The sequence below is a fragment of the Diadema antillarum genome, unplaced genomic scaffold, assembly GCF_040938485.1.
Source record: "Diadema antillarum isolate AM-2024a unplaced genomic scaffold, OU_Dant_1.0 scf00000088, whole genome shotgun sequence".
NCBI classification, from domain to species: domain Eukaryota; kingdom Metazoa; phylum Echinodermata; class Echinoidea; order Diadematoida; family Diadematidae; genus Diadema; species Diadema antillarum.
The window spans coordinates 152,591-168,057 of NW_027270977.1; the positions used below are offsets into that span (position 1 = coordinate 152,591).

The 15,467-nt window shown below is 38.8% G+C and overlaps 1 protein-coding gene across 1 annotated transcript in view; it reads left to right on the plus strand.

Moving 5' to 3' along the window:
* Positions 1–15,467, plus strand: part of LOC139718072 (uncharacterized) — a 95,205-nt gene that overhangs the window by 78,762 nt on the left and 976 nt on the right. The window contains exons 18-29 of the mRNA XM_071629566.1: positions 883–1,052; positions 1,655–1,884; positions 4,479–4,682; positions 5,425–5,540; positions 6,181–6,246; positions 7,064–7,132; positions 8,486–8,611; positions 9,753–9,891; positions 10,907–11,020; positions 12,345–12,427; positions 13,087–13,154; positions 13,766–13,941. Of these exons, the coding sequence (XP_071485667.1) occupies positions 883–1,052; positions 1,655–1,884; positions 4,479–4,682; positions 5,425–5,540; positions 6,181–6,246; positions 7,064–7,132; positions 8,486–8,611; positions 9,753–9,891; positions 10,907–11,020; positions 12,345–12,427; positions 13,087–13,154; positions 13,766–13,941 (1,561 nt within the window). The remainder of the gene's footprint in view (positions 1–882; positions 1,053–1,654; positions 1,885–4,478; positions 4,683–5,424; positions 5,541–6,180; positions 6,247–7,063; positions 7,133–8,485; positions 8,612–9,752; positions 9,892–10,906; positions 11,021–12,344; positions 12,428–13,086; positions 13,155–13,765; positions 13,942–15,467) is intronic.

Sequence of the window (15,467 nt, forward strand, 5' to 3'; positions counted from 1 at the left end):
AGTGTGACATAATTTTGTAATGGAATGGAAATGCGAAGAACATAGATACAATCTGCTGTGGTAATGTATCGTTTATTTGTGCAAGTCCGTACTGTTTATATAGCAATGTAAAAGTACCAGGGTGGTATAGTCTCTTTTAACCGTTGAAGACGAGTCCCAAGAATACTCGGGAAGGTGCTATGGGAAATATGTTTTATAGCAAAATCAGTCCTTCCTCAACGGGTTTAAAGGGATTGTATAGTTTTGGTTGAGACCTAATTTCAAGTTTCTAACATTTTTTGGTGAGATAATGAGAAACCTCTTATGAAATATGAAAGATCAGAGCATGTAATTCCATGAGGAATTCAACGTTTATTTGATTGGTTGTGAAATGGCTGAGATATCTAAAACAGAGTGATTCTAATAAAGTGTGGAACCCACCTTTTATTATGATCGCTTTGTTTTACTTTGTTTTTGGATGTTTCAGTCATTCCAGATCCGATTTTTATCAAATAAACTTTGAATTCCTCTTAAAATGGTATGCTCTGTAGTATTTCATAAGTGTTTTCCTGGTATCTCTCAAAACATTAAAAGCCCAATTCTCATCTCCACCAATACTGTACCATCCCTTTAAGGAATGTGTATGAAAATCATTCATAAGACACATTTCATTTAGAAGTTACTTCAGTTGTGACGATGGTTGATTTGCAAGGTGTCTTGCCAGCTTTATAAACATTACTGTCTTGTCGTTGAATGCAAGCATGAAGGATGTTTTGTTCCTTGACCCATTATCCCCCCTTCTTCCCCCTCCATCACTTTAATCTCCACCCCCTTACTCTTCACTCCTCCTCCCTCCTCCCCCTTTCCTCACCCTTGCCTCCCCCTCCCCCTCTCCCCCCACAGGTCTCTATGGACTGCAGTGGTAGCCAGGCGTGGTTCAAGCAGGACGCCTCCAAGCCCGTCAGCCTCGCCCCCCTCCGATCAGCTGCTGCGGGGGATTTCCCCCTGCAGAAAGTGGGTGTGGCAGTCAGACTACAGTCCCTCCTCACTCTTGGTCTGCGACCAATTGAGAGGTAGGCAGTGTTACCATGGTTACAGTCACATACTGTCTCTGTAATATTTGTCCTGAATACTTGTTTCAATTGAAGGTTGCATTATACTCTATTGTTACTAGTACTTTCTAAATGCTTCCATACACTGGCACCTTTATGCATTGTTAAGCAAAAAGTTGCAAACAGTTCTATTTCATGAAAAACAAGCCAACTTAAAGACACCTGTATTCAATACCTCGGTATACATTTATCTTTTTCAAGCACAGAAGAAAGTATTAAAACTTCAACTAGGAAAAGAGCGGAAACATGCTTGTTTTGCAGTGGAGTGATGACATAAAGAATTGATTGAAGTAACGAGAGATTAAAATGTGAAAAATATGAAGGGATCTCAAGAAATACAGGGGTTATAACCGTTATTGCAACTAATTGATAATCAAAAACTATAGAATAGATAATAAAGACAAATAATGACCTGATGATATTAAATTGATAAAAGTAACTTGAGACAAGAATCATTAAGTTTGAATAAAGCACACTTGTACAGCTTGCCATTCAGTAGATTCCCTGAGTTCCTCTTGTTATTAAAGATGTTCTCCACCCCCCTCCTCTCCTTCGGTTGCTAGGAAACTCCTCTTTATAGACTACCTGAAGCTTCCCATCCACGACGACATGTGCCCCATGTCCATTCTCTGGGAGGTCGGTAGAATCGTCTACAGCCCCATTATGGAGGATTCTGAGGAGACTGCCGACCTGCACACACCGTGCGCCGATGACAGACGGGCGCTGTTCCACACAGCGATGGAACAGCTGGACAGGAGACCGTTCTCATTCCTGGAGTATGGCTCTGCTCAGGGTCAGTATACAATGTACATTATGAAGATGAAGTTTTAGATGTGGGGTAGAAGACCTGTGGGTCATGTTAATTAAGTTTGCCTTTTCTTGCCCCTGGCAGCCTTGTCTTCTCTGTCACTATCTAGGTCTGTTTTTGTCCCCGCCGAACGAGTTCGAGCAGGGGACTATGAAACGGGCTCCGTACGTGTGTGTGTCCGTGTGTCCGTCCGTCCGTGTGTCCGTCCGTCCGTGTGTCCGTCCGTCCGTGTGTGCGTCCGTGTGTGATCAAAATGTTCAAAATGCTACTCCTTCGCCATTTCTAACCCGATTTTGATTCTGTTTGCTTTATATGATAGCACTACATGGGAGCTTTGAAACTTTTACACAGAATTTCAGTTGTGACCTTTGACCTTGACCTTTGACCTATATTGTACATTTTGCTTCAAAATGCTACTCCTTCGCCATTTCTAACCCGATTTTGATTCCGTTTGCTTTATATGATGGCACTAGGTGAGGGCTTCAAAACTTCTACACAGAATTTTGACCTTTGACTTCTTTGACCTTTGACCTTGATTTTTGACCTTAATTGTACATTGCCTACAAAATGCTACTCCTTCGCCATTTCTAACCCGATTTTGATTCCGTTTGCTTTATGTGATGGCACTAGGTGAGGGCTTCAAAACTTCTACACAGAATTTTGACCTTTGACTTCTTTGACCTTTGACCTTGATTTTTGACCTATATTGTACATTTTGCTACAAAATGCTACTCCTTCGCCATTTGTAACCCGATTTCAATTCCGTTTGCTTTAAGTGATGGCACTAGGTGAGGGCTTCAAAACTTTTACACAGAATTTTGACCTTTGACTTCTTTGACCTTTGACCTTGATTTTTGACCTGTATTGTACATTTTGCTACCAAATGCTACTCCTTCGCCATTTCTAACCCGATTTCGATTCCGTTTGCTTTATGTGATGGCACTAGGTGAGGGCTTCAAAACTTCTACACAGAATTTTGACCTTTGACTTCTTTGACCTCTGACCTTGATTTTTTTACCTATATTGTACATTGGCTACAAAATGCTACTCCTTCGCCATTTCTAACCCGATTTCGATTCCGTTTGCTTTATGTGATGGCACTAGGTGAGGGCTTCAAAACTTCTACATAGAATTTTGACCTTTGACTTCTTTGACCTTTGACCTTCATCTTTTTACCTCTATTGTACATTTTGCTACTAAATGCTACTTCCGGCGGGGACATATATTACGCACCGCGTAATTTCTACTTTTCCTTGTTCGATTTGTGCTTTGTCTATGTGTTGTAATTTATCTTGTCTTTGTTATGCTGAATCAAATTTGTTTTATGTTTGTTTATGTACACATGTCTGAAATACCAAATACATGTAAATAGTGATACTAATAAGTTAATTTCTATTTTGAATGTGAACAGAAACCTGTGGTGAAATAAAAATGATTTAATAATGCATTTACATTATTGACAAATTGGCAGTTTTAGTGACACACATAAATCATCGTATGTGATTTTAGCATTTCAGCACAAAAAAGAAGAAGAAGAAATTAACCAGAGATGCCTTCAAGACCTGCTGGAAAGTGGAAAGAGTTTCAGAAAAAAAATAAACATGTTTGATTCTCTCGCGATACATCACAGAGATATCAACATCTCCATGACCAGGAAGACTCAAGTTACCACCAAGTACTGTATACGCCATATATTTCGCGAGTCTAAATTTTCGCGAATCGGGAATTCTCGACGATTCCGCGGGTAGTTAAATTCGCGATCGTGGAGTCCTGTACGGAACGGAGAAGTGTATACGCGTACGTCACATTCACATCGGGATCAGAGTCAATATTTTTGCGTGTCTTTAATTTCGCGAATAGCACCTGACTCGCGAAATTTGCGAAAATAAAACCTCGCGAAATATTCAGCATATACAGTAGTCTCCAAGCCAATGAGATACCCACTCTAAAGAGGAAATCCAGTCCAAATATAAGTTAGTCTGATAAAAAAGAGTAAAATGTTATGAGTTCAATTCTAAAAATATGACTGAAATCGGATGAAGAATAAGGAAGTTCTGCAATTTTAAAGTTTTGATTATACTTTTCCAAAACAGTTCTTGTACAGTGGGTTGGATGTGCAAATGAGTGACCTGACCGTGTCATACACTCACAATTTTGCATTGATCGTGTTAAAAAAAATGATGAAAATTCAATATTACTGTCCTTGAAGTCTGAAACATGAAGTTATTCCTGGTTAAATAACTTCAGAATAGTGATCAGTTAGATATATGAGGATTTGAGCCACGGGCATAATTGTGTTTAAATGAAAAACTGCAAATTTCAAAACTTTATCTACACACTATTTATGTTAAGTTGTGAGCAAATGACATGCTCACTTTGCCATTTGCATATTCATAATGACTGTTCAAGAACTGTTTCCCCCCGAAATAGCGAAACTTAAAAATATCATAACTTCCTTATTTTTCATCCGATTTCGATCAAATTTATACCGTTGAACTTGTAATATTTGACTCTTTCTTATCAGGTTGATTTATTTTCGGACTGGATTTCCATTTTTCCCCTTTTTGTTGTCTTTCTAGATGGACTGATGTTCTCCCTCGCGGCGAAGCACCCTAACAGCACCTTTGTCGGTGTCACCGGATCAGAGAGAGAAGTGGAGAGGCAGCACAAAGTCCTGGCCCAGAGGGGCATCAATAACACCATCATCGCCAGCATCCCGGCTGACCTGGCCTTCGCGCGTAACCTCGCTTCCAGTCCAGACTTTCTTCGCTACCAGTACATGGGTATGTGATGGTCACTTGTGTGCTGTAAGCAAGTACAGAGTTGACAGCTTGTATATATTTTCATTATGATGTTATGAATTGAACAAATATATACTGTTTATATTTTTTTCTTCAGCAATGATATCATGAATTGAAGAAACACATGACATTGTATATGCTGTATATGTTTTTCTTCAGTGAATATTAGAAGATACTTTTTTTTTCTTCTAATGAAAGGTATGTGTATTGAAGTGAAATTGAATTTATCCTGCTATCATAGTTAATGCAGTTTTCCAATTGTTTACTGAAATAGGATTTTTCCCTAATTTTTTGATCATGCATCAGAATGTTGATGTTTTTGTTCTTGATGTACTATTAAAGGTTGGCAGCCCACCATAGATTGATTTTCCCCCAGTTATATGACCTGTTTATTGTCTTTGGCATGACATAAATTGAACATCTACAAGTAGGTCAGTGAAGTCTTCTAAGCCCCACAAACAATCAATAATGTCAGTAATATATGGGATATATAAAAAGAAAATGCTCTTAATTCCAGATGATGACACAAAGTATCATTATTTAAACACTATTTTCCTTGGCTATTTTCCAAATCACCTTTAGATGACCAATGTCTCTTATAGTCTATGTTGGCATTGGCTGTTTAGTATTCAGTTCATGAATTATCAGTATTCACCATATGAAATATATTTCTGCCCAGTGGATCAGTTTGTCTTTTCATCATTCTCTTGTCTTTCCTGTGCAGGCCTGGGTAATTTCTTGTCTTTCATCACAAGTAACAAAAGAGAAATCGTTCAGACAACTCTTGGCAATATTATCTCAACCGGAGTGACCACTTTCCTTCAACTTCCGTCCTCACAGGTATGTACATGTGCTCTTCCCACACCCCAAGTTTATAGTCAAATGTATATATCTAATACGTTACCAGATGTGTGATTATCTGTCTTGTGCACCATTTTTTATTCACCGTGCCCTTACATTTCTATGTGCCTTTGATCAACACTAATTCTTAAAGAAGTGCTTTAAAAAAGAAAGAAAATAAAAGGAATGCTTTCAGGGAAAGACATGTTTTGAAAGTACAGCTGTTAAGAATCAGTTCAAGGGCTGGAGATGTATGAGATCAAAATTCTGATAACATCTGATTCTCCCCCCCCCCCCCCCCCTCCGGTCCTCAAGGGGTAATAACATTACACAATAAGCATCATGACGAGGTCTTCTCGCATTGCAGAATTATTGCGCGAAACGTTGAGGGGGCGGATCCCCACCCCCCCCCCCCCCCCCCCCCACCCTTTTAGGGTTAAACAGATGATAACTTTTGCTGTTGGGAATAATACAGAGCATATTCTTACTTCAGGTTTTGAAATGCACTTTGTGGAGGTAAAGTTCCATGTGACTTCTTCTCAAGACTCAAAACGTCTTTCCAGGCTTCAGATGGGTCTGTTTGCTGAACCCTCCCCCCGGTGGTTACAACTAATGTAATGTGTGTCTTGCTCTCTCCTAGATGCTGTCCCTGGCAATCACAACATTCTATCCCGATGCTGTCCGAGGCAGGCTCACAGAAGGGAAGGTAAGGAGAAGGCTTTCTCTCTGCATCACTCACATGCTGCCAAAGTTTTGTTTCCATGACAACAAGGCTAATTGACTCTTCTGCATGAAAATTTAAAAAACATTTACCCTTTCTTTTTTGTGCCCTGCCAAGTAGCTTTAGCTTGCAAAGTATTCTTCTTGGCATTTGCCCCCCCCCCCCCCTCCCCCCCCAAAAAAAAACCAAAAACAAAACAAAAACAAAAACAAAAACAAAACTTGACCTTACTTGAAGTATTAGTAAGACAGCCTACAGTGTACATAGGGATATCAATGGCCTAGTCCAACAATAAGGCCATGGTGACATAATAGAGATTTGGGGTAGAATCTGGTAACGGTATGTTCTATTTAATATTTTGTTGACATTTAGTTTGGAGACATCTAGTCTGCTGATTGATGCAGACAGCATTTGCCAGCATGGTGAATAAAGCACTGTAGGGGTTAATCCAAAAATTGGCCAGAATTTGATGCTACTCAAGCATATTTGGAAGTTTACAGAAATTGTAAATGCAGGGTGTATAAAGCTATGAAATTTAATCATGCAGTAGGGTACTGCCCTTAAATGTCATACTTACTACCGTATAGATTGAGAGAATTTGAGATAATCCATAAAATTAATGCATTTAGTGGTTGTCATCAAAACTTCACAGACCTTAACCACACAAACTGTAGTATGATTATAATATGAATAGGGTCAGCCGTTCTTGTTATGTTTTCCTTGTGACTATCAACATTGTTTGACTACATTTCCAACTTGCACCTGTGATAAGTTGACCCTTTTCTGACTCTCTTTTATTCAGGATTTGTACTTGGCTGACAAGCATCCTTTACCACCCTTCAAAAATGCTGAGCTGAGACTCGTCAAAGAGGTATGGTACATGTACAGTTTGTCCAAAAAAAATAAATAAAAATACAATCAGATTTTTGCATTGATAACTTCAAATATGATTAAATTGTCTCAATGCTATTTCAGGGTCTAAAAATAAAACATCTTACCTATATGCAGAAAACCCCATTCAATTTGGTTAAGTGGTCACAGAGAAATGTGGATTGTTGTAAAGCATGTCATGGGTCTGATTCTTCCAAGTTTTTATAGCACTTGGATGCTCTTGGAACTGCATATTAATGTGTGAACACAATGGACAGAACTTGGTGGGAAGAGATTCCTGACATGCTTTACAAAGATCCTCATTTCTCTTTTGACCACTGAAGCAAATTGGATGGGGTTTTCTGTAAGATGTGAGTAATACGTTATAGTTTCATACTCTAAAATGCATTTGGATTGATTCACTACTTTTAAAGTTATCATTGTGAGGGTCCTATTATTATTTTTTTTTACATACAGTATTTGACATCATTGGAAACATACTTGCCTTTGAAAATTGAACAGAATGAATTTGAAAGTTAAAGCAAAAAGATTAATCAGTAGATAGACAAATCAAAAAATTACAAAGAATTAGAAATATGGATAACATCTGATATACAATGTAGCACAAGCTTGGAAATAACATACCTGCCAGTGGTTCTAACATAACAGGAACAGGGGGATTCCTACATTTTAAAGACAAAAAAGGGTTATTTTTGATGGTATTTCTTCCCATACCTTTTTAACATCTGTAAATAGTGACTTTTTAAATGAATTTGGTGAAATTTGTTTTCGTAAGTTGGGCTTACAAGTTAGCAGATATGAAAAGATTGTATGATTATTAATGCAGTCATATGTATCATCTTTGTTTTTATAGTAAACTCGAACTAAAAGCCCCAAAACTGAATATTTGCTGATGATAATTCTTACTTCATTCAAAATGGTCTCTAAACATTTTTTTATTTTAATTCATAGTCAAATATTATTGTGATTAGCAAAATGAACTAAGTACACTGTAAGTAAGTAAGTGAGGGGACTGCACTACACAAGTTACTTTAAAGCAGCCCCTAAGTTTTCATTTCCATCAAGTCCTTAATGAAACAAGATGTATTCCTACTGATAATGTGATATGTGACAAGAACATACCATCATTTTGATGTTTGTATTACCCATGTATATTGTTTGGAAATTAAAATAAAACATGAAGGAATGAATGAACAAACAAAGAATTCTCAGGAATAAATACTTTTAGTACAGAAAGGGCATTTATATTCTATTAATAATGTAACAGAAATATTTACCAAGCTCTTGTTTTTGTTTTTGTTTTTTGTTTTTTTGTCTCATTCTGCATGCACAGAACATCAAACTGACAGCAGGCCAGGTGAATGTGTCAGCAAGAGTAGTCCACCCCAAGGCCAATGCCGACGGGTCAAACTTTGGCTGGAGTCTAGTCAGGGTGGACGTCAGGCATCTTAACCTCATGGTGAGATGATTGATAGAAGTAGTCAAGATTGCGATTTATTTTTTTTTTAATAAACCATCAAATCCCAGGAAACCCACTTTGTTGAGTCTTACTGATATATGATTATGTTTTCAGGAATGGGATTTTTTTTTTCTTTACTCATTTCTCTGATATACTGTAGATCTTGATGTTGAATTTGCAGAATAGTACAGTGGTGAAATATATGGCACATACTGTATTAGTATATCTTTTTCCTGCTACGTAGTTTGTTCTGTAGACTGTTGCACATTCTGAGCAATGTTGCACTAAGCAATGTTGTGAGTAATCATACCGTCCCCTCTAGTAAGAGGCAAAACACTCTATCCCTCTGATAGGTCATAAAATGGAGGTCTTGTGTGTGAGAGAGTCACAACTCATGCACGTAACAGATCCCACTTTATTTATTCATCACAAAGATCAGGGTGTTTATCCCTGTGAAGTGGTCCCACCTTATACATCCAACTGGACCCCATGGAAGACCAGCTATTGCAGCTGAATATGGGCTATCCAGCCATCTTCTCAAATGGAAATGAAACAAACAAAAACTTTTTACATTGTTCCCAGAGATTTTCATGACCTCCTGTCCATGTATAGTATGTTGATGATAGGTGTGTATAAAGGGATTGTATAGTTTTGGTTGAGACCTAATTTCAGGTTTCAAAAATATTTTGGTGAGATAATGAGAAACCTCTTATGAAATATGAAAGAACATGTAATTCTATGAGGAATTCAATGTTAATTTGATGAAAATTGGTTTTGAAATGGCTGAGATATATCCAAAAAAGAGCGATACCGGTACTAATAAAGTGTGGGACCCACACTTTATTACGATCGCTTTGTTTTACTTTGTTTTTGGCTGTTTCAGTCATTCCAAACCCGATTTTCATCAAAGAAACTTTGAATTCCTCTTAAAATGGCATGCTCTGTACTATATCATTAGTATCTTCTTGGTATCTCACAAAAAGTTTAATGCCCAATTCTCAACTCCACCAATACCGTACCATCCCTTTAATCTACTACGTTGTAAATCCGTTGCTCTCCTCTTGTGATGTTCACAGGAGTACACATGGAATCACAGCAGTTAGCATTATTAAACTGGGATCTCTGTTTCCTTTTTATTAAGGTCGATCACCACTTCATGTACGTGTTGGACGGGCACTCTCGCAAGTACCAGCTCCACTGTCGCTCCAACACCACCGACTTTGAGGTTTTCCTCGTCAGAGCTAAAGATGGTTTCAAGATTCCGTACGAAGAGGTCAAAGGTTAGTATGATAATGATAATGCTGAGAGTTTGGTCTGGTATGTTCTACTACAAATTTATGTAGGTACTCAAATTCAGTCTCTGTGATGTAAGCACGGCACTTTAAAGGGACCTGCCTATGCTATTACCATGGCATTGCCGGACACCCATTTATTACACACCTGAGTCAAGACGAACGTTTTGAACAAGTTATCTTGTCTATTTATTAATCTGCTGAATAGGATTAAGGTAGATGCAACATTTTCCAGAAGTTCAGAGCCTTATTCACTATAAACATAGTACTGCATACAATGTATCTTCTGCTGTATGCACTATTTATGACACAAAACAAATATGACATTAAAATCACCTTGACTGTCAAACTTGAAACTAACGTCATACTTGTATCTATCTTAAATTTTACGAATCTTTGGGACATACAAGTGGCAGGGAGGGATGAAAACTGCTTGCAACTATAAGGACTGATACGTAGTAGTTACTCGTAGTCAATTGATACACAATTCTTCTAATTTTAATGGGAGAAAACTTTAGAAAAGGATATGGGTTTGTATGAAATATATCCCCTGGGGGAGAGATATTTCATCTTTGGGGTAGGTACATTTCAACTTTTTACCTTTCTTCATCTTATGTAAGGATGAAAATGACACTATTGTGCAAGGACGTTATGCATTTTTGTAGGCAGGTGCCCATTCAAATTGCTTGTCCAAGAGTGAGTGTAAGTAAGGTTGCCCTGGGCTATTGACCAAGTGGGTAATATTTGCATCTCCCTGCGTGGAATGGTGGATGGTGTCCAAGCAGCCGTCTTCCATTAAGAGATTAGATTGATGCCATCCCTGACCCCACCCTTTCTCCCCCATCCCTCCAAGCATCTTACTCATAGCCATCCTGAGGATAGTTCTCCCCTGTTTGGGAATAAAAGCTTGAAAAAGAGTTGAATGGTGGTTGAACAGCCATCCTCCAGTAAAACGTAGATTGATGCGATCCCTGACCCCACCCTCTTTCCTCCATTCCTGCAGGCATCTCACTCATAGCCCTCCTAAGGATGGGTCTCCTGCCAGCCATCAAGGAGGCCTTTTACTCCCAGTTCCTCCAACTTCCTCTCTATGGGGACATGGCACCCTGGAACATTGGTGAGTCTTTTTTTTTTTTAAGGGGGTGGGGCAAAGTTAGAAACAGGCCCTCTCAGCGAAATATAACAACACTTCAAATCACAATGCTTTCATTTTGTGTTCACCTAACAACAAGAAAAATTATCTTGTAGAATGATGTATGTCACTTTTTAGCCGATGTAATGCACACTTGCCTCCATTATCAGCTGCATGGCAAGTACTGTGGATGTGATGGGTATCCCAGGTAGCTCGACCTGTGCAGGAGAGATCCTAGCATTGATTGAAATTGTGCAACAAATGTCTCAAATTTTCTGCAGTGAGCATTCTCATTGAGCATTCTCATTGCCAAATGTCAGAGTAAACTTTGCACATTCAGAATATCACTTCCGGTGCTGTCAATTACTAATAATAATAGCTGGTTTTTATATAGCGCATTTCACACACTTCAGGGTTTCAATGCGCTTTACAGACTATTATTACCCCGGTCACTGGATACATTATTTCCAACCAGCACTAACAGTGCTCATTCTCCACTCCCTGGGGAGCATTCCAGCCAGTCGCAGCCATTTTTACAGGCGCGCACATGCTCATCAACCAACATTTGCTTTCTCATCCTACCGGGTACCCATTTATACTCCTGGGTGGAGAGCAGCAATGTGGATAAAGTGCCTTGCTGAAGGGCAAACGTGTCGTGCTTGGCATGGGCTCGAACCCACGAACCATACCACGCTCATGTCGTTCACAGACGAGCGCTCTTATCCACTCAGCCACGACACCTCCACAAATTACTGGTAGTAGGCCCTATTTTGTACAGTTTGCTGCATAACATTCTCCCAAATATCATGATTTTTTTTATTGTTGTGATTATTTTGTTGTCTGAATGAAAGTTGATATTCAAAACATCGCCTCAACCTATGCTTGCTCAAAGCTGATTGTTTATGCACAGTATAGTTTTGCAAAATAAGATACTGTACCAATACAAGGGATTAGGGCTATACTGCTTCATCGGATACCGGTTAATTATGAAGCAATCTAGTTAATTTGGTATGGAATTAATGAACCCTTCTCATGAATACATTTAGGTACTTTTCCCGAGCCACTCTAGTTAATTGGGTAAAATCCACTCCCACTGAACATAGCAATTGAATAGAGGGTATGGTGCACTATAACCTAGCTGTTGAGGACATGCTGATTTTGCTACAACACGCATTGCTCAAAGACGCCTGCTTGGAGTTAGCCTTCAACAGATTAAAATTTCATGGTCAAATATCCACAGTGGTAGACAAAGAGTGTGACGCTTGTACTGAATGATCACTCATGATTGAAGTGTTGTCTCTCGATGCAGTGTTCTCGGGAGGAAGTCTGGAGTACATAGACTACGACAGCAAGCAGCTGACCTTTGACAAAGTGGCACCTGCTGCATACCAGGTAATGTAGTAGAGGGAATCTTCCTCATACACACCACACACACACACACACCACAATACACACAGATACACACTCACACACACCATATTGTAACACACATAATGGGCCCACACACACACTTTAATACCATGAGCAGTATACATGTATGTTTCATAATAATCCTTTACTCCAATTTTGCTCAGTGACGAAAATTGATCATAATTTATATTCAAACAGTAATGAATAAGAAAATGTGGTGGTAATGACAACAATCCTATTTCTTGATTGACTGTTGCTACAAAAATGTGCTGTACTAGCAGGAATTGCTATCAGAAGATCTTTTATGAAATGAGACTAAGGATTCACAGCAGATGGCCAAATATTGTTGTGACTTCAAATACATTTTATGAGAGGGCGACCTCTGCTGATGTCAACATTCAAACAAGTTTTGAGTGTTTAAAGTGTTTTCTCGGCACTGAATTGCATCTAGAGAGGAATTTTGATGAAGTCTTGCAATTCTTTGATTCAATGTGACATGTGTAATGCAGTTTTTAGATACGTCCTGATAACAAACGTACAGAGGTTACATGTTAATTCATTCAAGTGGTAAAAAAAAGTTATTTCATTTTATCCAGAAGTGATGTTGTGAGAAGACTTTTGTTCTGTTCTTCATTTGTCAGATCATGGCAATGCTGATGAACTACAGGAGGACAGTGAATGACTTTGGGCACTGCCAGTTTGATGGAAGGTACAGTGTGATGATGATATATGACCCGCCACAAAAACTGGATTCGAAAGTCGCAGACGGCTGAGCCGAGAAAATCGAGTTTGAAGTCAGATCATCAAAATTGGTCAAAATCATCAAATTTCTGTTTTGGCATAGTTTTGTAGCATCATGTTTCATCTATCATCTTGTGAAATTTCAAAGCTAAATTATCAAAGAAAGGCAAGAAATTAGCATTTTTCTGGGCCATGATTTTCCGACTTTCAGCAGAACAGAAACGTGTATGTCCATGCAGATAGACTTCACCCATAGTAACGAGAGACTAATCTTTGTTAGTGTGTGGCATCATGGTTACTAATTCGTCCATCTTTATAAACACTCTTGATTCACCCCCAAAAATATCTCCATACATGTATACGACAAAAGGGGTAGATGTTGGACATATCAAATGTTTTCAGTCAGCTAAGAATATCATGGGACATCGATCATTCGTATTAGCACCACGTTAACATTAGGATCTACACCATTCAAAGGAGAGAAGACATGTCTTTGTTCTGCTTTTGTGATTCCACTAACTGGCATTTGAGGTAGAAGGAATGTAAGTTGGTGATCTTGAAACTTCTCTCTCATTGCAGGAACCCTTACAACATCGAACTCATCTCCCACTGTGTCGGGAGTGACTTTAACGGTCCGTGTACCGACGAACGCTACCCAGTGGCGTGTGCTGACCGCACATGTCGGTCAACCTTCATCGACTGTCTCCGCGCCCTGGGTGACCTGGAGCAGAAACACAGCGGAGTCAAAGCAAGTGGTATGTATGCAGCCGCTCATCGACTCTGATGGATGTCTGGGAAAGTTGTCTTTTTTTCTCTCTCTCTTTCTATCACCTCTCATTTAGATAGGACATCTATATTTCTTTTCCAGCCATCACTGAGTTTTCTTTAACTCTTTATGTGCCACATTCGCACACTTGATTCTGTCTGCGGCGTGCCAAGTTTGCAATATCTGCTCAAACGCACAAACCTGCCCAAACCAATCGATAAATCGCCAAATCCTACAGTAAAATGAGAGCGTTTCTCACAATTCCATTGCTGTCACATGTAGGTTGCATTCAATGTGGTGATTGACTATCAAGTGGTGTTCCCTACTGGATTTACAAGTAAATTCTAAGTTTCTGTCACAGTTTTGTGTGACAAGTCATGTCTCTACAATAATGTAGCTTCTGGCTGTTAAAAAGAAAAACAGTCATAGATTTGTCATACAATTTCCATCAAAGCTAAGCTTGGCATTTTCTCTACAACTTTGCTTGATCTTTACATGCCCATCAGGGTTCAACCGTAACAGAAATCTATTAAAGTTACATAGATTTGAAAAACAGAATGTTTCCCCAAAGCATGACTATGTTGGTGTCTAAGAATAATGTGGCACACAGGGGTTAAAACCATGGCACATAAAGAGTTAAAGAAGCCTATTAATCCTTAAATACTGTGCTTTGTTCAGTGACTAGTACAGCACTGGAATGCTTTCTTTGCTGGTTGGCACAGATGCTGGAAATTAACTAACAATGAATACTGATTACCTCATTCCCTAATCCCTGTTGGGACGCCAAGGCCTTCTTGTTGGACTAAGAGGAAATTGCCATGCCTGAGTGGGCTTGATAACTTTACAATAAAGGCCAAGTTTAGAGGATTAAATGACTGTGTATGAAAGAGTGTAGCAAGCAAAAGCTTCATGCTTGGACACACAAAGAGTTTAACTTTGTATGTGCTATGGTTCAAAACCCCGGTGTGCCACATTATTCTGAGACATCAGTGTACTCATGCTATGGGAAACATTCTGTTTGTCAAATCTATGAAAGTTTTACAGATTCGTGTAATACCCTTTAATACATGTTATGAGTAACGTTGTAGAGAAAATGTCAAGCTTTGCTTTGATGTAAAATTGTATGACAAATCCATGATTATTTTTCTGTCAAATGACCAGGAGCCACACATTTTTGTAGAGACATAACTTTTCCACACAAAACACTGACAGAACTTAGAATTTAGTTGCATAATACTGTTGGAAACACAACTCGATAGTCAGTCATCACATAGAATGGAATTTACATGTGACAGGAATACAATTGTGAGAAACACTTTCATCGCACTGTGGCATTTGGCGATTTAATCAATTGGTTTGAGCAGGTTTGTGCATTTGAGCAAAATTTATGAACTTGGCATGCTGCATGCGAGCATGACACATAAAACACCAAGAGTACTGGTTGACAAAGGATGCAAGATTTGATGCGGCATCTGTAAGAGAGTTGTATTGTTACAAAATGTTAGATGATTAAAG